The sequence below is a fragment of the Lithobates pipiens genome, unplaced genomic scaffold (genome assembly GCF_037356315.1).
Source record: "Lithobates pipiens isolate NorthernLeopardFrog02 unplaced genomic scaffold, aLitPip1_a1.2 Scaffold_18, whole genome shotgun sequence".
Taxonomy (NCBI): Eukaryota; Metazoa; Chordata; class Amphibia; order Anura; family Ranidae; genus Lithobates; species Lithobates pipiens.
Window position 1 is genome coordinate 381,879,418 of NW_027507758.1, and position 25,530 is coordinate 381,904,947.

A 25,530-nucleotide genomic window follows, 5' to 3' on the forward strand; every position below is an offset into this window, starting at 1 on the left:
TGGACATCTATCCTCCCACATGTCCCACTTCCGATCCTGCCCACGTTCCCCAGAGTTCATTGGGTGTCTGTTATGGCTGTTATATGCTATCTGCTGCACAAACTCCCATAGTACCAGTTTCTACTGGATAACAAAGGGTTAGCTGCAGAAACCATCTCCTCCCTGTACACATTAACTCATGGGACTTAGTAATTATTTTGTAGCAGTTAGTTTGTTGCATAGAAAAGGATCTGTACAGAATAGCCCAGACTACAAGAACTTGTAACAGTATTTTAAATGCCAGACTCAGGAATTTCTTTACAGCAGACAGTGTATGTTAATGTGTTGCTCTGTATTTATGAATGTAATGTTGTTTTTAATAAATACAGCTGAATGTATTATTGTATTTATCGATAGTGTGTGCTGTATTCCTCATATACAAGAGCAGTAAGGCATACAGAATGCCACCAAGCCTCTGTCTGGCCCATTCTTGTTCATTGGCTGACAGAGCCTTGTATCTATTGCCACCCCTACTATAGTAGCTTCACTGGGCATTATTAGAGGGGTGCTACCATTAATAAGACTCAATAAGACTCATATATGCCTTTCTCCAATCCCTCTTGCTTATTATGCTCCAACCCCAAATGCTGTGTCACGGTGCATTCAGGTCATTGCCCAGTGTGAGTCTATGTGAGTTGGATGCCCGCACACTGCACTGCATGAATTCTGAACACTTTATTTGGAAGGCTGCAGTTAAAATTCTTTTTTATTTTTTTGTCCAGCTCTAAGGTGAAGTTGTTTGTACAAGTGATAGATTTTGGAGAAAAATAAACCAAAAGACTAGCACTTCTGTGGAAGGGTTAGTTTACACCCTTACTCTGTAGTAATGAGTGTCAAAAAGTTCACATTACTAAAATGCTTTGTACCACAGGAATCTTCCAAACACTTCTTACTTACAAAACACTACAACTTATAATGTTCTTTGAGGTTAACTGAAAAAAAAATGATCAAGAACAATTTTTCTTGCATTGGGATCCATTTAAAATGAATGGGCTCTGATAACACTGCATATTGAAATGCACAATAAAAGCAGAATAATAAAAAATAAGGAATTTATTTGGTGGGTTTATGCCAGCCACTAAAACAACATGTGGTCTCAATGGTGCACATACCATAATGCTTACTAAAAAAATAAATAAATAAAAAAATTGGCTGAGACCCAGACATCACATTTATGAACACATTTTTGTACTAACAAAGCTTGATTGTGATATAGTAAAAAAAGTGGTTTGTACAAGCCCTTAGGTCTCTTAATATATGACTACTGTTTGTGATGTCTGTATCGCAGCCATTTTTTTTGGAGCACAATAAAAGTAGCCTGGTGTGGATCTTGCCATTTAATGGGCCAATACGGTTCTGACTGTTTTTCTGCAGACACATTGATTTTTGCCACTTTGATATTGATTGTGCCATTGCAAATACTGTATGTTTATGGCTGTATCAGTACAATATTGATTGCTCCTCTGCAGACATGCTTCTGATTAGGGATATACCAGAACACCTCGAAGAGGAAAAAAGTTCTAGCGAACATGCAAACCCTACGAAAGTCTATGGGACACAAACATGAAAAATCAAAAGTCCTAATTTTAAAGGCTTATATATGCAAGTTATTGCCATAAAAAGTATAATGGGATGAGCCTGGGTGACAGTGGATGATGAGAATGATAATGGCTTAGTTAGCCACTCCACCAACTCTTCTGCATGTTGTGGCTCAATACCATAGCCAGCAGTGGAAAAAAAAAAGGACAAGCGTGCTCCACCTGCAAAGGATGCACCATGTCTGCGACCACCATTTTTCACTGTAGACACAGAGGCTGCTTGCCCTCTTTTAGTGGCCTGTGAGCTTCTGGCTCTCCTTGGTAGTCTTCCGGACATGATTGGTATTTTTTTATTTTGCTTAGTGCACAATAAACTATTTTATTTTTATTTTTTTTGGGGGGGGGGGGGGATTTGTATAACTCTTTATTTTAGACTGTGGGAAGGGAATATTGTGCTTGGGTGCAATACTTTCGTTCTTGGTGCTCTATAAACCGTTTTATTATAGATTTTTTATTAACAAAGAAAATAAGGATGCAGCAATTGTGGAGAATATTTTTTTTCACTGCCGCTGCAAAATAAATAAATGTAAAAAAAAAAAGAAAGGCCAAAAAACAAAAGAAAACAAACAAACAGTGGTGACACAGAAGGAAGACCACCTGTGACTCAGAAGAAGGAGCAGCAATTCTGGAGATTTTTTTTGCTGCTGTTGGAAAAAAGAAAACAAAAAGCCCCCCCCCCCCCCCAAAAAAAAGGGAAACACTGCTGACACAGAAATAGAAAAACCTGTGAAACAGAAGGGGGACAGCAATTATGCCCTAAATATCCTTAGTGCTGCTGCGCTGAGATTTATTTTTTCTAAGTATACCACTGCTGTGCTGATGCAGAAGGAATAACACCAGCGACACAGAAGGGGGAGTACTAATAATGCAGCAACAGAACCTGATACTGCAAAAAAAAATAAGATTAATAAAAAAAATGGGATCAGTGGTGACACACCGACACTTCAGTAGCACCACAACACTGTATTATACACACTACACTGCACTGTATTACATTCACTGCACTACACTATGTTATTCACACTGAACTACACTGTATGATATACTATGCACTGCACTATATGCTTTGTACTTTACTATATACTCTGCACTGCACTGTAGTATATACTCTGCACTATGTACTCTGTACTGCACTGTAGTATTTACTCTGCACTGCACTGTAGCATATACTCTGCACTGCACTATATTCTCTGCACTGTACTGTAATATATACTCTGGACTTCATTATATACACTACACTGACTGAACTGTATTATATATTCTCCACTGCCTGCAGGGTATTATATATTCAACACTAACTGCACTGTATTATATATTCTACACTGCCTCTCTGCTCTATCCACTAACTAACCTGCCTACTCTATCTCCGCTACAACACACTACATACGGCCGCCATGTAAGCAGCCTAATATAGTGTGGGGCATGGACTTAGCGCCTGAGTCATGGCTGACCAAAGGCATCCTGCCTTTGGCCAGTCATGGCTCTCACAGCACAGTGTGATTAGCCAAAGCATACAGGTCAGGTGCATGCTTTGGCCAATCAGCTCCTGTCAATACACTGCAATCTCACAGTGCATTATGAGGTGCATTGAGGTGGGCAAACGTCCCATGAGTGCCCCATATGTTAATTTGTTCTACAAACAAACACCCGATGTTCAAGTCAAACTCATATTCAGCTCGAACATTGAGTCCATCCCTATTCCTGATTATATCAATATGCTACCGGTTGTTTCTCTGTGGATATGTTTCTTATTGTGTCAGTACAGCAATAATTGTGTCTCTGTTGACATGTTTTAACATTGTCAGTACAGTAAAATTCTATGAGCTCAAGAAAATAAAAGTTAACCATCAAACCAGATACAATATTTATCCCACCCCTACACACATAATGAACCAATCTACATTGCTCCAATAATTATTCTCCTAATCCTTCACTAGCACATTTTCAATATAGATAAATCCAGCAGTGAATAATTGAATTTGGAAATTGGAATAGGGTTCAGCTATTCTCTTTTTGACAGCACAGTAATAGTGGTCATATTCTTTCATGAAGCAAAGCGAGCATCTTGTCTAATATACCACACTACTTGTGATCTAAGCTGTTTTACACCTTTGTTTGGCAAATACAGACTTTTAAGAAAAGGTTTAGGATTTTAGACTCAGCATCTGCTTATACTGTTCCTTTTGAACATATGTGCAATATATTGTCATGTAGGTGGTAGTCTAGGACAGATGGATAACAGCTGAAATAGTCAAACTGAAGAAACTCTAGCATTCTTAAAGTCAAACTTCAAGTTTTGAAGATATCAGGGAAAGGCTAGAGCCCCTGCCAGCTTTTATTTTATTTTTGTCCTTATAGATGACATTTTCAGGATAGGAAATTATTAGAATGATCTCCATGGGAGACATAAAGAAATCAATTTTTTTTTAGCAAAGTGAAAAAAGGTCATACCTCTGACAATATTTTTTTGTGCATTCCTTCCTGTCCCTATGACAACCTCTCCTACAATTTATTCTAAGCTTATCAAACGGGTAGGGAGTGAGATCTGCCCATTGGGGTTACACAAAAAAAAACTAAACTAAACTGAACAGTCATTTATTCCTCTTTAATCTATCAAAAAAAGTGTAATCATTGATGTTGGCAGACTAGAACAATATTCATCTTGTTAAAGTAAATTAAGTATTGTTTAAAATTTAGCATATAACAAAAATGCAGGTCTTGTATGTGGAGATGCAGCTCTAGGTGCATTTAGATTGGAAAAACAAGGAGAGAAGATGAGACAGACAGTGAGAACTACATGAAAAGAAAAAAGGATGGTGGTGAGAGGAACTGGATAAGAAGAGGTAGCCCAGGAGAATGTACAAACACAAAAGAGACTAAGTCAGAGCTAGCTGGTTCAAGTAAATAGTGCAAAAGCAAACTATAGAAATACAAGGTATGGTGTGCAGGTATAATAGAAAACTATCTTAAGAAAATAAAAATAAATAGCAAAAGTGGGAGGTTGATCAAACGGCTGAAAGTAACAGTTGTTTTTTGTGTGTTGATGAATTTCTGCTGAAGGGAATCTGCAAGCAACTGTTTCTTTGCTCTGCTACATTTATAAATCAAACTGCTAAAAAATGTGTATTTGCAAACGGTACAACAATGACATAAACTAATGTGCCTTGTTTGAAGGTCAGACGTTCCCTGAGATATTTACTGCTGTTTCAAGTTGCTTCAAATGTTTATATCAAGATATATCTCCTCCACCCCTGAAAATCTGTTGAACTAGTTACATCTTTTACAAGTAAAGTGCTACAATTTCTGACATTGCAGTCTGAGAGTGTTCATCTTACAGGGAAATTCCCAGACCCAGGAAATGGAAAACCATATTGCATACACAAGAACCCTATACCATTCCCCCACTGAGGCTCAAGATAAGTACCCCACCCTTTGCCACAATTTAAACTGCACAAAATATCACACTATTACCTATAGAAACCATTAATATGGTATGATTAATTTTGCCAGTACATGTCAGAAGGTAACGTCTTAAAGTGGATTTAAACCCTTACATATACCCAGTGAAGTGAACAGCTTCTGATGACACACATGGATGAAACAAATCTCCCTACATAAGTTTTACATGTATATCTGCTGTCTTCTTCTTTATATACTGTTTAGAAAGTACACATTGTGTTGTAAGATTTGTTCTTCCTGGTTAGCACTGCAGTGAAGCCTAGGCATGCAGCCAAGACAGCTGATTGGAGGAAAGGCATACACCCCCTCTCCTCATAGGTAGACACTTTCAGCTCTGTCCCTTGAATCGTTTAGGGCTCCGCTAATCTATTTATAGCATCCTCCCCAACACAAAACCTCGGCTGCTTTTATCACATGTGATGGAGAACTTCAGGAGTTATCGGGCTGATAACAGAAGAACAGAGCAGGAGACATTGTGTTTGAAGAATGATAACAAAACATGGGTTTACATCCACTTTAAGTCAGTTGCCATTCGCAGGAGTTTTGTTTGTTTCTTTTGTTTTGGCCATCATAATTTTCACAGACTAGATATAGAAAAACAAGAAGCCATTTGCCCCAAACATTTACTACAGAAGTATAGATATAGTATCGTTAAGTTCGTATAATTAATGCATACTTAACTTTATGAATTAAAAAAGAGTGTTAGCCTTGATACCTCATTTGTGTGAAAGGTAATAAAAACATCATAAGAAATCAAATATAATTTGAGAAGAACATAAGTGTCCCCCGAAAGCTTGTTACACAGAAGGACTTTTGGTTTCTGTGTGGAAGCAATGGTCTCTCTGCAGAGATCTGACACACATCCAATGCTGGGTCAGAGCTATTGTTTTCCACTTAGCAAGGAGCATGAGCTATACTGATTGTAGAGCTCAGCAGGGTGCATATTCAGAGATGCCACATAGAGAGTAAGGTCTTTCTCTGAAACACAGCTATTCCGGGTGGGAAATGTCACATAAGGTACGGGGTCAGTGACAACAGCAGCTCCTGCAATCCTTAATGATGCATTACCGGATTACCTTTATTTAGCTCTTGGGTAGCAATCCATAAAACAAGGCAATTTTCAATTTTCACTGCTGTGATATATGAACTGACAATTACTCATTAACCCCATGCCAATGTGCTTCGGCAGAATGGTATGGCTGGGAAAATGGGCGTATCTAAATGCCCCGCCCTCTCCATGGTTGGGGGGGCATGACCGGGGTGGTCAGGTTCATTAGAGGGAGCGATCGGTCTCCAGGGTGAGACCAGTGATTTATGGCCTGGCCCTGGCGATCACTCCCAACTAATGGAAAGTTTCCTCTGCCTGTGTACAGTAGGTGCCGCCGATATTGTGTTTCCAGCGCGATCCTGACGCACTGGTTCCCGGTGACAGGCTTCTCTAACCAGCACGATCCCGTCGTGCTGGATCTCGCGCTGGCTGCAATAGGAAAATGTAATTTTCCTATAGTAGTGAGCGAACGAGAGAGCGGCGATAATGTGGCCACACTAATGAAGCCTGCATGCCTTCTCGAGGGCATACCAGGCCCTTAGGTCTGGTAGGGATTTTAAGGGGAATCCCCTACGCCGAAAAAAATGTTGTGGGGTCCCCCCAAAATCCATACCAGACCCCTATGCGAGCACACAGCCCGGCCGGTCAGGAAAGGGGGTGGGAATTAGCAAGTGCCCCCCCTCCTGAGCCGAACCAGGCCACATGCCCTCAACATGGTGGAGTGGGTGCTTTGGGGGAAGGGGGGCGCCCTGCGGCCCCCCATCCCAAAGCATCTTGTCCCATGTTGATGAGGACAAGGGCCTCTTCCCGACAACCCTGGCAGTTGGTTGTCGGGGTCTGTGGGCGGGGGTTTTATCGGAATCCGGGAGCCCCCTTTAATAAGGGGGCCCCCGGATACCGGCCCCCCCACCCACCCCACCCACAATGTACACCTACCTATTCACCTGTGAAAAAAATGTAAAAAAAACACAACACACAAGGTTTGAAAATAATTTATTGCACTGCCCTGGGGGTCTTCTCGCCGGACTCCTCCGCTATCTTCTGCTTTTTTGCTAGCCCGACTTTCTTCTTCACCCCCGCCCGGGGGGTCTTGTCCCCCTCTTCGGTTCTTCTTGCCGGGCCTCCGCTTTCTTCCTTTAGCTCTTTCACTAGCGGAGGCCCGGTCTTCCGTCGCCGCCGCCCCTTCTTCTGACTTCAAGGGTCTTGTCCCCCTCTTCGGTTCTTCTTGCCGGATCACTGCTTCTTCTTCCAGTTCTTTTACTAGCGGTGGCCCGGTCTTCTGCCGCCGCCGCCGCTGCCTTCCGTTCTTCTTCTTCTTCTGGAGATGTTGACTTGATGCTCTCTCCGGCCGCAATGCCAGGGATGCGGTGTGCGGTGACTTATATAGGGACAAGGGCCAGGGTCACCGGTTGATGTCACATGGTGACCCCGCCCCCTTATGATGTCACGGTCCCAGCACCCTCCAGGAAATCCATACCAGACCCCTATCCGAGCACGCAGCCCGGCTGGTCAGCAAAGGGGGTGGGGATGAGCAAGCGCCCCCCCCCCTCCTGAGCCGTACCAGGCCACGTGCCCTCAACATGGGGGGGTGGGTGCTTTGGGGGAAGGGGGGTGCCCTGCAGCCCCCCACCCCAAAGCACCTTATCCCCATGTTGATGAAGACAAGGGCCTCTTCCCGACAACCCTGGCCGTTGGTTGTCGGGGTCTGCGAGCGGGGGGCTTATCGGAATCTGGGAGCCCCCTTTAATAGGGGGAACCCATGCAGTTTTTTTTCATTTGGCATGGAGTTCTCCCTTAGGATTCATACCAAATACAGTGCCTGGTTTTGGCGGGAATCCAATTCGGATCACCGCACCAGTGTGAACCCGGCCAGTGATGCTTGTCGCTTATCGGGAAAGGAAAATAAACATTTTTCCTTGCCTGATGCGAGCCAGCTCGACACTGGCTCCCGCGACGGGGCTCGCAGGGGGTCAATCTGGCCAATAAAAGCGGAGAGATTGACACAATATAGCAGTCACCTACTGTAAGTGTAAACACAGGCAGGAGGAAGTGATGTCATCTCTCCTCGTGGAGGCTTTTGGATTCCAGAGAGAGAGATGAGACATCTAAACGTGAGTTACACCAACAGCACACTCACATTAGCACACATAAGTACACTTTCTACCCCCCGATCACCCCCAGATCACCCCCCAGTTAACCCTTTCACTCCCTGTCACTGTGTCACCAATTGCAGTTTTCAGTTTATTCACTGATCACTGCATTGGTGCCATTTGTGACTTCAATAACTGTTAGGGCAGTTAGTAGTAGCCCCCCTTAGGTCTAGGTTACTCCCCTAAACCCCCCCAATAAAGGTTTAAGCCCTTGCTCACCCCCCAGTTAACCCTTTCACCCAGTCACTAGTGTCACTAATCAATTTGTATTTGTGTCACTAGTTAATCAGTTAGTAGGGATGAGCTCAGGCGTGTTTGCATGGTCCATGTGCAGAGCCCTCCAGGAAGTTGGAGCAGCGCTGTGCTAATCACAGGCAAGGAGACATTGCCCAATCACTGCAGCCCTGCATCGGGGCAATGTCTCACTGCCTGTGACTTCCAGGCAGGCTCTGCACGTGGACCATGCGAACACGCCTGAGCTCATCCTCATCAGTTAGGTGATTAGTTTCACCGTCAGGTTTTTATAGCCTCAGGTACCCCCATATATTACCTAATAAAGGTTTTAACCCCCTGATTGCCCCCTAGTTAACTATTTCACCCCCTGTCCCCAGTGATCACCGTATTAGTGTTATGGGTGATGCTGGTTAATTAGTTTGCTTTTTATAGCATCAGGGCACCCACTGTATATTATCCAATACCGGTTTAACTCCCTGATCGCCCAGCGGGTGATATAAGTTAGGTTTTAGCGTCAGATAAGTTCTGCATTACCCCAGGCAGTGTCGGATTAGTGCCAGCAGCACTAACAACCATGCATGCACCATACACCCCCCTTAGTAGTATAGTGTCTGAACGGATCGATATCTGATCTGATCAGATCTATAATAGCGTCCCCAGCAGTTTAGGGTTTCTAAAAAGCAGTGTTAGCGGGATCAGCCCAGATACCTGCTAGCAGCTGGGTTTAGCCACATCCCTGCGAACGCAAACAGTTTTTTGGTAGCGTTTGAATCAGTCTCTAACAGTCGGGAGCTTTTTTACCTGTGAGTCTCACTAGTGTACCAGTAAATTTAGAGAAGGTACACTAGAAAGAGGCCTAAACGTTTCTGAGCATGACACATAGTCAAGAGGAAGTCACTCATCTGTCAGATTTAGGCTCACAATACGAACCTGTAGACAGCAGTGGCTCTGACGACGGAGTTGTGGTTCTTGCCAAGGTCAGGCGTACCAGACTCCAATCTTCTGAAGTCCTTGAGGTGAAGGAACTGTAGGTTCCTCGTATGGGCAGAGAGCCAGTACTAGTGCCGCTATTCCTTTTGGTGAACTAGCAAGCACCAGCGGCCTAGAACACCCTGGTCATAGATCCAGCACTGCAGTATCACGTGGTGACATGGTCTCATAAGTGCAGTTCAAGCTGGCGAGGTGGCAAGCACGAGTAGTGTCCTGCTGCCACCAAGAAGACATACACAGGCCCATCAAGCCCATAGTGCCCTTCCTGCTGCATTTGCCAATCCTAATTTGGAACCCACCACTTCTGCAGCATCCATACTTCCCCCATTCACTGGCCAACCTAAAATTCAGGTGGAAACAGTTGATTTTACGTCACTTGTTTTGTTTTGTTTTTGTTGTTTTTCACCGAAGGTCTCGATAGATCTATTGTGGACCAAAGCAATTTGTATGCTGGTCAATTCATTGCCACTAATCCCCAGCTGACCCTTTCCAGAGAATGTAATTACGGTTTCCGAATTTAAGACCTCTCTGGGCCTATCCCTCTTCATGGGCATAGCTAAAAAAGAGTGAGTTCCAGTCATATTGGTCCACTGACCTAATTCACCATACACTCTCTGCTTCCATGGCTGGGGCATGATACAAGCAGATCTTGCGGTTTATGCACTTCAACGACAATGAACTCTGTCGTCCTCGGGGTGACCCTGAATACGATTGACGCTACAAAATTCGACCCACTTCAAGCAAGGTTTTGCAGCCTTGTTTACTCTCCATCAAGTCTGCATTGATGAGTCCCTGATTACGTTTTCTGGCTGCTTGCCTTCCAAACAGAATCTTCCCAGCAAGCATGCCAGATATGGGGTCATGATGTATAAGCTCTGTGACAGGGCCACATGATATACATATAGTTTTATGGTTTACAAGGGAAGAGATAGTCATGTAGAGCCACTGAACTGTCCAGATTACATAGGAAGTGCTGTTAAGATTGCGTGACACATGGTGTCACCCTTTTTCAGAAAGGGGTACCACTTGTATGTGGACAATTTTTTTAGTCACTTGATGATCAACAAATTGGAGCATGTGGCACTGTGCAATCTAATCACTGGGAATTGCCCCTGCAGCTTGTAGAATCCCAACTGAGGCTGGGGTAGAGAGCCTGCTTGTAGTGTAATAACTTGCTCGCTGTGAAGTGGAGGGATAATAAGAATGCTTTTGTTGTTTTCTCTCTTCACGCAGACATGACAGTCCAAATACCTACAGCGACTGGTGTTGTGAAGAAACCCCTCTGTGTCCAAGAATAAAACCTTAATACGGGAGGGGTGGACCTCATTAATCAGTTGTTGGCGCTGTATCTAATTTCCCATAAGGCCAGATGCTGGTACAAAAAAGTGTCTGTTTTTTTATGTCAATTGGCTTCCTTCTTTAAATTCCAGGAAGAGATCATCAGAGCCCTTCAGTTTCCAGACGGTGCTTTGGCCTGCCGCAAATGCAGTAAACCGGCAGCATGAGAGGCATTTTCCGTATGTCCTCCCTGGTACCCCTACCCAACAAGCCCCCCAAAGAAAATGTTGTGTCTGTAGAAAGCGTGGATATAGGTGTGACACCCACTATTTTTGTCCCTTATGTCCTGACCATCCTGGTATTTTCATTGGTGAATGTTTTGAAGACTACCACTCACTAGTGGAGTTTTATGCCGCGTACACATGAATGATTTTCCTGTCGGAATAAACTCTGAAGGTTTTTCCGATGGTGTTCCTCTGAAACTGTCATGGGTACACACGATCACACCAAAGTCCGATTGTTAAGAACGCGGTGACGTACAGCATGTACGATGGGACAAGAAAAAGGAAGTTCAATAGCCAGTAGCCAATAGCTTCTGTCTCGTACTTGCTTTGCCGATAGGAATTGGTTCCTTCTGAAATATTTAAAACATGTTCTATTTCTAGGTCCGTCAAAATTTTCTTAAAAAAAAGTCTGATGAGGCATACATCAGAATATCTGATGAAAAGCTTCCGTCTGACTTTTTCTGTTGGACATTCCGCTTGTGTGTAAAGCCCCATACACACTATCAGATTGTCTGCTGATTTTTTCCTTCAGGTTTACCAAAACCATGTAATACAAGGGCCTGCCTGATTGCATACACATTGAAACCCCTAAGGTTTGACCTCATATTATATGGTTTTGGTAAATCTGATGGAAAAAATCAGCAGACAATCTGATAGTGTGTATGGGGCTTATGTGGCATAAGCGTAGGATACAGCACTGCACAGACTAGGACACACTTACACAGGGTCTCCAAAGATGCCATCACATTTTGGGAGACCCCAACCTGGAACCATTACAGTTACAACCACTACAACCGTTACAGTTAAAAAAAAAGGTAAACATTTTTTTAAAAAAGTTTAAAAAAAAACCAAAAAATATAAAATAAAAACAACAAATTTATTTGTAATTTTATTGTTCTCTCTCTATTCTCTCTCTATTGTTCTGATCTTCTTAACTGTCTTCTACAATGCAATGTTTTATTGTTACTATGTTTTATCATGTTTGCTTTTCAGGTATGTAATTCTTTTATACTTTACTGTTTACTATGTTTTATTGTTAACCATTTTTTTGTGTTTTCATGTACGCCATTTCGCTGCAATACAGGTTTATTTATCTTCTTGACAGCAACAGTGTTTGCTCCCACAATAGGTAAAGCTGTGACTCCAGTGCTGTCAGAGGTGATTTCACAACCACAGTTAAAAAAAGCATTTATGCCAAAGCATGGGGGCAGGGGTGGAGGAGTGATTTAGCAGATGCCCCCATGCTTTGGCATATATTGTTTTAGGCATAGATTGTGTTTAAAAAAAATTGTTTTATTGTATTTGCTTTGCAGGTGTCATAAATCATACTGTTATACTGTAATGTTACTTTGTTTTATTGTTAACCATTTGCTTATCAGGTACACCATTCAGCTGCAGCACCGATTTATTTATCTTGACAGCAATAGCATTTTCTCCCATGATATATAAATCAGCGACTCCAGCACTGTAGGAGGTGATTTCACCACCAAAGAAAATGGTGCATGTATGCTCATCATTAGAAGCCCAGAGGCTGCATGAAAAAAAGAACATTACAATGTATGCCCAACAAGTACCAGCAACATACTGGTATGTTTCTGGACTTTGAGTGGTTATACCAGAATTATACCAAATACCATCAAAAGAAAACTCTAATTGTGGGAAAAAAGGACGCAAATTTTGTTTGGGTACAGCATTGCATGTCCGCGCAATTACCAGTTAAAGCCGCACAGTGCCAAATTGTAAAAAGTGCTCTGGTCAGGAAGGGGGTACATTCTTCCAGGGCTGAAGTGGTTAATGCAACACTTTACCCAAATAAAATTTATAGTTTGGAACAGATTTTCGGTGCAACTTAGTAACCACTGTTTTTTTTTTGTTTACTACATAAAGGAAAACAAAGAATTTTCAAAAAAAAATTCCCAAACTTTCTGTTAAAATAAAACTGTCAGGACAGTACAGATACCTTTTTTGGAAAGTAGACATACCGACCCTCATTTTTTGCCACATTTCTTGGAAAATAACTTTATGCTGGTAATAAGTTGGTTAAAATGTATGCTTGGGGGGGGGCGTGTCCGGCAGCCGACCTGGAAGGACGCACATTCTGAGTGCTCTCCTCCAGCCCGCCGCTACAAGGCACTGAATCGGGGACTTACCTGCGCCTGATGGGGAGATCGCGGGCCACTCGTTCCTCCTCACTCCGGGGAACGCCTCAGCCTCCACCGGGACCCTCCGCGGCCTTCAAAAACTACTTCCAGCCGCCCGAGGCCTTGCCGGGCGGCGGAAGCAAGATGGCGCTGGACGGCGCGGAGCCTCATGGACGGGCTCCTCCGGCCCCCTCTGCACCCCGGACGGATGCCGCACATCAGCCCCCGCTCCCCCCGGAGCCCGCGGGGGAGCGGGAAGCCTTCTGTCACCCCTCGGACCCTGCTCTGGACTGCCGGGAGGCCCCGGAGGGGCCGGCCAGGGATCCACTCCTCGCGCTAGGCCGCAGTGACAAGATGGCGCGGATCGGGCGCCCAACGTCCTCCCAGGTACGCCAGCCCTCTCCCCTGCCTGCAACCGCTCAGCCCCTGTCCCAGCCTGCCTTCTCCCAGGACGCTTTGCAGGGCAGACATTGTTCAGGAGAGGCCACCCAGGACTCCCCATCCCCCACCCCCCCCTCTGTGCTCTGGGGGGAGCGAGCCGAGGATCCACCACCCTCCCTGCTGGATACCCAATGTTCAGAGGCCTTCCCCGGCCTGCTACGCTCAGCTCCTCTCCCGAGCCCGGCCCTCAGCTTATCCCTGTCCCCCCCATCCCTGGGCACTTTGGAGGACTCTCGGGAGCGCTCGGACTGTCTCCCTAGTGGGGATGCTGGAGCACCCCTGGTAGCTGTGGGGGGGCCCCGGGGACATGGCCGCGGCCTGCCTCTCCTAAGGCGCAGAGGCCCCCCAGTTCTCGGGACTCTAGCGAAGTCAGGATCCACCCAGATGTCACCCCCTCCTATGCCCAGGTGGCCCGGGCCCCTGGCCACCTCCGAGGAACTGCCCAACTGGACCCCTCACCCTGCCCCCCCCATGCTACCTCCTGGGCTGATCCCAGGGGACCTATGCCATCGTGGCCCCCTTCTCCCACCCGGGAACTGCAGCGGGGTGGGCCGCCCCTCCACTCTCAGCCCTCCTTGTCTTCATCCCGATGCCATGAGGCAGCCCGCCCTGACTGGCAGCTGTACCTGCAATCTATGCCAACGAAAGAGGACTTTAAACAGCTTATTACGGAGGTACAGGCCACTTGCCGCGCTGAGATTCAGTCCCTGCACACTGGCCTCAAACATCTATCTGACCGTGTGGAGATGGTGGAAGAGGAGGTCCAGGAGACCAAGCTGGCAGTCCACCGTGCTCAGGTGGAGACCTCGGACCACCGCCTCATGCTTCGGGATATGCAACGCCACGTAGAAGACCTCGACAATAGAGGCCGCAGAAACAACATCCGCATTCGCGGCCTGCCTGAGTCGGAGGGCGCCGAGGACCTTCAGTCTTCACTGCAAACGCTATTTAACGAGATGTTGGGGGAAGACCCGGATAAGCACATTGAAATGGATAGAGCCCATCGGGCCCTGAGACCCAAAGGCCCGGCCTCCGAACCCAGAGACGTTATCTGCAGAATTCACTCCTTCCCGCTTAAGGAAGACATTATGCGCAAGTCCCGCACCATCCGAAATCTGGCCTTCGATAACTCACCGATTCAGCTTTATCCGGACCTCTCCTGGATCACACTCCAAAAACGGAGGCTGTTGCAGCCTCTTCTCAGAGCCCTGCAAGATAAGCACGTTTTATACAGATGGGGCTTCCCCTTCAGCCTGACCGCAAGACACCAAGGAAAGTCGGCAACTCTCCGCTACCCGGAAGATCTTGTCCCCTTCTGTGACACTCTTGACATCCCTGTCCCCCATCTGCCTGATTGGGATCTGGTCGCCTCTCCCCCTCCAATGCCGGTGATCTGGCAGAAAGTCCCTTCGGCCAAACGGCGCAAAGGCCCGGATCCCCACCGCGGGTCACCCAAGCGTGACTGAAGTACTGGCCCTGTCCAACGGACGTCTCCCCTCTACGGTTTTTTCTTTTCCCCTGTTTTTTAGGGGTTTTGCTACTTTTTTCCCCCCGATTGCCGGAGCTACATGACTTCCCAGTTTTTTTTTTCTCGGGCTGGCCTAGGTTGAGTCTCGAACCGGATCGACTCCCGGGTTACTGCCCCCCCCCTGTGGTTTTCCACTTGTTGGTTCCTTTGGTGGAGTGGACTGTTGGTGCCTCCCTAACCCGACTTTTATTTTTTTTTGGGTTGGGGAGCCGATAAGGAACCGTGCGGATCCGGTGTCCCTATAGGACCTCCGGACCTGTTACTTGACAATGTTTTCTTTTATCTTGTGCTGTGTTTCTGTCTCTCTTTTTTCCTCTCTCTCTAGGCTCTTCTCTGTTTTTGTTTCCTCAGGAGTGCCTTGCCAGTGGTCCTCTCGGTCGCCGTCCCTCCTCCGGTGGTCGCCGCTCCTCCCGAGGCACCTGGGCCTCCAACGGACCGAGCTAAGTATGCCCTGTGCTCTACCCCTACTTGATCATGGCTAAGATCCTGTCCCTTAACGTTCATGGCCTCAACTCCAACAAAAAACGGCACCTGGCACTTAGGGAGTTTCGACAGGCGGGAGCGGACATAGTAATGGTCCAGGAGACGCATTTTAACCAGGGAGACTCCTTTGCGTTTGCCTCCAGGCATTTCCCTCAGGTTTACCAGGCTTTCAACCCGCGGAAGAGAGCAGGAGTAGCCATTCTTTTCCGGCAGGGAGTCCCCTTTACTTGTACCTCTGTGCACCTAGATCCACGGGGCCACTACATTATACTCCGTGGTCTGTGGCGCACGCAGGCACTGACTTTATGCGTTCTCTACGCCCCCAATGTCCATCAACATAATTTCTTATCTAAGGTGTTTTCCCGTTTGTTTAAGACGCCCCCCGGGCTCCTGGTGATAGGGGGGGATTTCAACCTTATTCAGTCCGCACTCCATGACCGCCTGGTGGTGGGCCTCCGGACGCCTCAGACTAGGACTTTGAGAGACTCCAGGCTCTTCCGCCAAATTACCAGACGGCGGGGTCTTTTTGACGCCTGGCGAGCCTTGCACCCGCAAGACCGCCAGTACACCTTCTTCTCCGCTCCCCACGGCACGCACTCGCGCATTGATCACTTCTTTGTTAATAACACGACACTGCGGTCGGTCCAATCTGCAAATATACTCCCCATCTCCTGGTCAGATCATGCCCCCATAACTCTGACTCTAGCGCTGGACTCCCCCCTCTATAAGCCCTGCACCTGGAGGCTGAATAACTATCTCCTACAGCATGCTCCGGCAAAGGCAGAGCTGGAGTCTTCGCTCCGGCACTACTTTGTCGAGAACGACACCCCAGACATTTCCCTTACTACCCTTTGGGCCGCCCATAAGGCTGTCATCCGGGGGCGCTGTATAGCTCTGTCTTCAGCCTTGAAGCGGGACGCACGGACCGCCAGGCTGCTGGCGGAAAAACGACTTAAGACCCTCGAGGCCCGTCTCTTGGTCTCCCCCTCCGTCCCCACCCTTAAGCGAATCGTCCAGACTAGGCAGACACTTAGGGACCTGGCGTTGGGATCAGTTGAGAAAGCTCTGGTCCGCTTACGACAACTGTACTATGACAAGGGGAACAAGGCACAGTCGCTGCTGGCTCGGAAACTGGCGGACCGTACGGTGACCTCTGCCCCGGCCCAAATTAAAAACAAGGGGGGGGACCTTTTGACTCACCCCCAGGCGATAGTGGATGCGTTCGCGGACTATTATACTGACTTGTACAACAGACCGGACATCCCCCACAATCCCCCGACCTCGGACCAGTCCGCCCGCATTACCCAGTACTTGGACAATATAGTCCTACCCCGACTGCAAGCCGCAGACCTCTGAGAACTGAATGCCTCTGTTACTGAAGAGGAGCTCTTGGAGACTGTGAAGACCCTCCCTGCCCACAAGTCCCCGGGACCGGACGGCCTCCCCTATGAATACTACAAGGCGTTTATGCCCCTTTTAAGCCCATACATGACCAAGCTTTTTAACTCCTTTCTCCAGCAGACCCCGGTCCCGACCGACATGCTAGGCTCGTTTATCTCCCTTATTCCCAAGCCAGACAAGGACCCGACGGTTTGCGCTAGTTATCGACCTATAGCCCTGCTGAACGCTGATTTGAAAATCTTTACGAAGCTTCTAGCGAACCGCCTTAACACAATCCTCCCTTCCCTAATACACAAGGACCAGGTGGGATTTGTCCCCTTGAGACAGGCAGGGGATAACACTAGAAAGATCATTGATCTTATTGACGTGGCGAATAGGGATAACCTAGAATCTTTGGTTCTCAGTTTGGACGCCGAGAAGGCGTTTGACCGCCTCAGCTGGCCTTTTATGGAGGCCACGCTACACCGCATGGGCTTCCGGGGCCCGTATCTGCGAGCGGTACGGCACCTCTACACCACCCCCTCCTCGCAGGTTAAAACCCCCTTCGCCACGTCCTCTACTTTTACTATCACCAATGGCACCCGCCAGGGCTGTCCGCTCTCTCCTCTCCTTTTTGCTCTATGTGTGGAGCCTCTGGCGGCTGCCGTTCGAAGCAACCCCGATATTCGGGGGATCCCGGTCAGAGGCAAGGAATTCAAGATTTCGCTCTTCGCAGATGACGTTATCCTTACCTTGGCTCAGCCCGGGATCTCACTCCCCAACCTCCACTCTGAGCTGGACCGCTATGGGGAACTCTCCGGCTACAAAATTAACCCGTCCAAATCGGTGGCCCTCCCCCTAAACATGGGGGCGTCAGAGACGACCCGCCTACGTTCCGCTTTCCCGTACAAATGGGAAAGCTCTTCCCTTAAATACCTGGGGGTCCTCCTTACACCATCATTCCACTCCCTGTATCAGGCTAATTTCCCCCCCCTTTTTCGGGCGATTAGGGATTTACTACGTAAATGGAAGGCCCACCACATATCGCTCATAGGACGGATCACGTCTATTAAAATGGTGATCCTCCCCAAGCTCCTGTATCTGTTCCAGACATTGCCGATCCCAGTCCCGTACGCACAGTTACGCGCGCTCCAGAAGGACCTGTTGAAATTCGTATGGAACTACAGAAAACACCGGGTCCCGAGCTCTGTCCTGACGGCCTCGCGCTCTGACGGCGGTCTGGCGTTCCCTGACCTAGTCCGCTACTACCAGGCCACTCAGCTGCGGGCCATAGCTTCCTGGTTTCCGCAGAAGTCTTATAATAGGTGGTCGGAGATTGAAAAGATCTGGCTAGCTCCTATACATCCGAACAGCTTCTTATGGGGGCGAAGACTGATATAGACTCGGGTCGACTACTGGGGCCGATGGCCCAGCTTCGTCTCCTCTGGCGGAAGCTCTCCCGCGACCACAGCCTCCACTCGGAGTTCTCCCTACTGACCTCCTTCCTCTATAACCCGACTATCCCGACCAGCTTGACCCACCAGATGTCCTGGCCTTGGGCCTCGCGTGACCTGTTCCACTTAGGGCACCTAGTGGACCCCAGAACACGACGGCTGTTGTCCTTCTCGGAGCTTCAGGCTAAGCATGACCTCCCCCGTCAGACGTTCTACAGCTACCTACAAATTAGGCACTTTGCACAATCTAGGGCCCCTCACTTACGGTTCTCCCCACCCTCCCCCTTTGAGCAGATAATCCTGGCAGGACGGGATCGCAGAGGGTTGATCTCAGACATATGCCGCGTCCTCAGCGCATACCACTTTCAAACGAAGGGGAAGCACTCCTACATGAAACGCTGGGAGGGGGAATTGGGTGAGGAGCTCCCCCTTGAGACCTGGCAGGCGGTGTGGCGCCAGGCAGCCAAATCCTCTCTGTGTACATTGTACAAGGAGAATTTCTACAAAATTCTTTTCTTCTGGTACCAGACCCCGGATGTTCTCCACAGGATATACCCCTCTACCTCGGATCGCTGCTGGCGGTGTCTGAGGGAGCGGGGCTCCCTGTTCCATATCTACTGGGCCTGTCCCCTGATTGCCCCATACTGGCTTACGACTCGTGAGCTGCTCCAGCGTCTATTCGACGTTCCTGTACCCCACTCCCCCAAATTTTTCTTGATGGGCCTGTCCCAACCCGCTCTGTCTAAGCCGAGCCGGAAGCTCCTGCGGCATATCTTGACAGCGGCCCGCTGCCTGATAGCCCTTAACTGGAAGAATCCACTGCCCCCGTCTAGGGAGGCCCTTTACTCCAGGATCAAGGACGTCGAGCTCATGGAAAAGATGACTGCCAGGGTGAGGGACAGGCTGGAAGAGCATGACCTGGTCTGGGGGAGGTGGCGGCTGCTGGAGGATTGATGGTGTACCGGTGTGGACATGGTGAAGTGGACCGTTGGCACTCTATTTCTTTTTCTCTGTCTTTCCCTCTTTCCTTCCTTCTCTCTCCTCTTTTCTCCTCCACTCTTCTCGTTCGCATTACTGATGGTCCTTATTTTGTTTTAAGTTTGGCATGTAAGTTACGCAGCAGACCCCGGGTGGCCTTTCGGACTCCAGCACGGATAACTGACTTTTGGTGTCTTCCGTCCTGCTATGCATCCTGGGCCGGTTGGTCTGATCCCGCTGTATTTCCCGGTACTGTACTTTTCTGCACTGCCCACTCATGTTGGGCCTCCTGTGTTTTGGAAGCCATGTTACTATTGCTGTATGCCTGCACTACTAATTTTGTTCTGCGACCACGAAAACTTAATAAATTGTTATTTGAAAAAAAAAAAATGTATGCTTGGTGATACACTATGATATGGTACAAATGATACACTAGCTATAGCCCATATCGATCATAAACAGAGGGAGGGGAGGTAAAGGGCATAATGTGCAGGTGTAAAAGAAAAAGAAAGTGAAGGGTTATTATACAGGTCAATGAACTGACAATTTGGAGGTCACGTGTGTAACCGGAGGTGGTGTAAGGCCGCGTACACACGGGCGGATTGTCTGCCCAACTTAGTCCACTGAAACGTGTTTCAGCGGACAATCCGCTCGTGTGTGGGCTTCAGCAGACTTTTTCAGCGGACAGTCTGACGGACTAAGTCTTTCGGAATTTCCGTAATTTTGTCCGTCCAAACTTGGTTTCAGCGGACAGTCCGCTCGTGTGTAGGCAAGTTGGTCGGACTAAGTATGGCGCATGCTCAGAAAGGATTTACACGCCGAAGGTTGCATTGCAGTGTATTGGACGTCGTATTTCTAGTCCCGTCGTACGTGCTGTACACGTCATCGCGCAAGCTTTCAGCGGACTGTCTGTTCATCGTGTGTGATCAAGTCCGTTCATTCAAAAGTTGAACGGACTGTCTGTCGGATTGTCTGACGAACTTAGTTGGGCCGACAATCCGCCCGTGTGTACGCGGCCTAAGAGTTAAATAAGTTGCTTGAAACTGATGCTTCTTCTGACCCAGTCATTCAATAGGAAGGAGAATGCTGACAGATGTAAATACTGCACTGTTTACATCTGTGATCACTGTGGTTGGTCTCTCTATGACCAATTACAGAAATCTAAAAATACAGGACTTCTCTGATAGGCTCTGAACACAATGTCTGTGAAATTAGACAACTGGGAAAGGCTCAGTTCAGATGTATTTCCACAGTGGCATTTATAAAAGCACTGCAGAAATAAGCGTCCATCACCTTACCATTTTTAGATGTACAGTGGTAGGGAAGTGCTTGATTTGTCTCAAAAGCCCCCTTATCAGGGTCCCCTTTTACCCTCAGGCCCCATAGAAGCTGTGAGAGCTGCTATTGTTACACCACTGTTGAATACATACTGTATATGGGAAATGGCTTACATAATAAAGGATTTTGTGCACACAGTCCTAAGATATAGTCAAGTCAGAGAGTACAGTCAGTTTGGGGACCTGAATTTTTTCTACTGCATTTAAATTACAGTGATAGATCACTTCCCTGGCCCCAAGAATAAGATTGGACAGTGAGGCTGGGTTCACATGTGTGCGAATTGGATGAGGTTTTCACCGCATCCAATTCGCATGAAAGGCAAGTGTAGCCAGCTCTCAATGAACCCGGTTCACACAGGTTTGTGATGGCTGCAGAGCGGATTGCAAAGGGGCCCTGTGCAATGTTGGGTCTGGTTCAGGTGAGAATTCAGGCAAATATTGGAGCCTGAATCGCACCTGAACCGGTGAACAGAAATGAGCTGGACCCCAGGCACAAAACCACAGCCGCACATATGTAAACATGGCCTGAAGGGCAGTGAGTGATGAGCTCACTGCTTGCTTCTCTCCTTTTGTTAGAATGTATCTTGCTAGCACATGTAAACGCAGGACACCTGATTGATTTTAGCTGCTGCCCTCTCTTGCTTCCTCTTCCAGTCATAGTGCTGTTGTACAGGGATTACAAGAGGCTGATAACAAGTCAAGTTCAAATAGTTAAACTATCTGCACAAATGCATTCATGTGTGCTTTTTATATACAGTATCTAACTGAATCTTAGCTCAATTTGAAAAGTAAAATTGTGACTGCCCTTGGAACAATAAAAGATTTGAAGTTTTTTTACATTTACATTGCACACACAACATTGATAAGAAGCTAGTGAATATATTGTTTTATATTTAGCAGGAAATCCTCTATGGCTGCCACAGCGAATGGTTCAGAAGGCATATGTGATTCGCAGGTACTAGTGACCTTTATATATTTACCTAAATATCTGTTGAATTAAAGACTGTGGTGTGGACACAATTGAGCTAGGTGAAAACAATGGGCCTGTGTTCACTTTCAAAGCACAATCAAATGCAAGAGTGAAAAAATAAAAAAACAAACAGGATATTTTTTTTCTTGCAAATAACAGGATGATTGAAGTGAATACAGCTTATTCCTATTTTTTATGCTATAATTCACACTTATTCACTAATATAATAATAATCAAATAAACGTTTTTTTTTTTTAAACTGTACTTTGAAAAGATAACCCAATTACGGATATTAGATTCTTCATGTGTACGCTAAAGGTGTCTGAGCATTCCACTATAATACTGATGTGTATAAGGCCTCTAGCTAGAGAGATGTGTTTGCAAACTAGTAATACATACACTATGTTGAAACTTATGCAGTAAAGAAAGTTGAATAAAATACTCAAATTTTGCTTGCATACATATGTAACATCTTAAACAATATAAATATACATTTATATTTAATTTTATTTACCTGTATGACTCCCTGAGAGGGAACTGAGCAGTCTTGATTGTGGGTGTGCTCCATCGAAAAGTTCAACCAAATCATTGAGAGCTGTCTGGAAGTATGCAAACTGCCCAAACACAACTAAAATATCAGTGAAATAACAATAATGGTAAACATTACAATGTTTCCAGAGTCTAATGGAAAAAAAAATAACACATACAGTATAACATTGTTACTGCATCTCTTGATACCAGTGATGATCGCCATGCAGCTATTGACACCATTCTCAGACTACCTTAAAGCCCAATTGAACACTTTTAATTTACTATGTAATCCAATCAGGCTGCATATAGAGTAATTCATATTTTAATCTTTTTTCTATTAGCTAAATGCTGCCTGCACATAGGAATGTTGGATCATGGCTCACACACACAAGCTCTCCTGTGGTCTAACATGCCCCACTGAACACTGGGCTAATCAATATTTCTCTCACTTCCTGAGCAGCACTATTGATTAGGCATTGTTCATGGGGGTGTGTCAGAGAGCTGGGAAGCTGCTTGTGACAGGCTCTCCTATATGCTGACAGCAGAGAATTTTTTAATCCCGGCTGCAGCACTTACAGAAATAATAAAGGAAGGCTCAATAGGACTGAAAGCTGGTTAAATGTGATCAGAACTATTGGTTTTTATATTATAAATATATATAAAATCAGATGGTTTAGGACATCAATCACTTATCTTATCATTGAGTAATTTTTTGTGCCTTAAGTCTTTACATTTAAAAATGTATATACAGTATATATATATATATATATATATATATATATATATATATATATATATATATATATATATATATATATATATATATATATATATATATATATATATAACTACTCAAATGCAATCCACCTGTATTTATTCTCAAACTGAACAGTATCATATCTATACTATGAAATGTTTAAGCTATCACATTTTATTAAACTGTACACAACTGTGCACATAACAATAATTCTTCAACTTACCAAATTCCTTTGGAACTGTTATTGAATAATGACAAGTCTGTCCAACAGTGTAATTATTTGGATAGTTTGGAGACAGTACCACACCCTCAGTTCCTGTATATTGCCCTCCACATGGCGCTAAAAAAGATAGAATATTTGTAAAAATAGTTATTTCATTTTTTTTTTTTGATTGCCATGTTTCATGGGACCTGGTCACATTATATGTCAAGGATATAAGTAAACACAGATATGAATATGAATATATACAGTCACCTTCTGCACATATTATCAGGTTGAAATTGTCTTCAATGTCCCCTACTTACAGCAGGATTAATCAGAAGCCAGCTCAGATATGTAGATGATATGAACCACCATAATTATACATTTAATACCCAGGATAACAAGCTGCTGAAAATTCTTTATAGCAACTACTTTTTTGATATGACAATTTAAAATGAGGAAATACTGCATAAATTAAATAAAATATTGAATAATACATTTCCATTTAGGAATTTGTGATTAATCTTCATGACCATTTGAGCATAAACAATTTGCAACATCAACTACTCCCCTATCATCTAAAACATGGACCAACAGAACAACAACTATGATTCTCAGTATATAGGTCTTTGACTATTTAGCTTCAAACTCCTAAATTCAAATCAGACACATATCTAGTGACATCCAATACAGAGCAATTCTTACAGCACATCACTCGCTATAGTGAGTAAAGTGAGTAAAAAAAGTTTATTTAGTAATGAATAGAAGAATCTTTACCTAGAATAAAGTTTACTTTAATCATCCAATCATGTACATGGTGAATTAATTTTTAACATTCCTCTGCACATAATTGGATGATAAAAGTTAACATATTTTCACTTTATTCACTAAGCTAAATGAAAATTCTCTACTTCTTTAGTTAATCAGCTTGAAAGCCAAGCTGTAGATGTATTTTGGTTTCCCCAGACTATAGTATGCCACATTATGAGAGCAGACCAGGACTTCATTCCTTGTATTTTAACAGATTCATCTCTAAAATGAATCAGAATCTTGGCGTCAGAGAAGAACTAAACTTGTTAATGTGTTTTGCAAGCACTATTGCAAGTGTGGTCTTGTTATTCTATTATTCTACTACTGACAGACTTCTGTTCTCAGTTTATTGTTATTCAAACATTGTAGGTTACAATATCAAACACAATTCTACCTTGGTTCAAATGTTTATCCTTCAGAGAGATATAAAAGCTGATATAAAGAAAGAGTTGTCCTCCATATGCTAAGGCTTCTGGGAACAAGCAGAGATGAATGCGGGCTTGCTAAATCTGCCTAAAAGTAGCTAAAGAACAAAGAAGACAAATCTCTTTTCCAAAGATTACTTTATTATACCTCAGAGAAAAGTACAGTAACTTTTGTAGTGGTTCCAACAATGGTCATTCAGTAAGAATGGGTAATGACAGGCTAACCATTAAAGCTCTCAGCAAGCCTGGTCCTAATTTGGCCTCAAAAGATGTCTAACAAATTAAAAATATAGAAAAAAGATTTTATTGTTTTTTTAGCACCTCAGTTTCCTGAATTGAAAATATTGATAACATACATTACCTTTTTATTTAAAATATCTATTTTATCGTGACTATTTAGGATTGTCTGATGTGCCCACATAACTTAATTTATTGATGCATCTCACATACCAAAGTCAGTCTGAGAGGGAGGCTTTCGTAGTAAGGCCAACCACATCAATTGCATAGAGTAGATTTTTATGCATGCATATTTCCTGCCTTTCAGCACCTTTTATATAACAAAATATATTTTAAATCTAAATCCAATACAATTATCAATAAGCACTTTGCTAATCTTCAGAGGGTGACATTATGCAAGCATTTTTTAGATATCACATTGTCTGCATCTAAAGTAAAGATAGTTCATAAGAACTGCACTAGTCCACCTCCTCTAGCTGCCCTTGACTGATATACACTTAGCGCTTGTACACACGGTCGGATATTCTGATGGACAATGTCCGATAGGACCGTGTTGTCGGATAATCCAACCGTGTGTGGGCTCCATCGGACTGTCTCCGTCGGAATATCCGACGGACCAAGTTTTCCAGCTGGGCTATAAAATTTTCAGACAACATGATCCGATCGGACTTTGTCCGATTGTGTGTAGAGAATTCCGATTGGACAAAGTGCCACGCATGCTCAGATCAAATTCCTAGACCAAAGCTATTGGCTACTAGCCTGAACGTAGTCCCATC

General features: G+C 45.2%; 1 protein-coding gene across 1 annotated transcript in view; it reads right to left on the reverse strand.

The window, feature by feature from the left end:
• Positions 1–25,530, reverse strand: part of CSMD1 (CUB and Sushi multiple domains 1) — a 2,539,710-nt gene that overhangs the window by 507,055 nt on the left and 2,007,125 nt on the right. Inside the window, exons 31-32 of the mRNA XM_077487775.1 lie at positions 23,304–23,420; positions 22,307–22,420 (exon numbers count right to left, since the gene is read on the reverse strand). Coding sequence (XP_077343901.1) covers positions 22,307–22,420; positions 23,304–23,420 — 231 coding nt within the window. The remainder of the gene's footprint in view (positions 1–22,306; positions 22,421–23,303; positions 23,421–25,530) is intronic.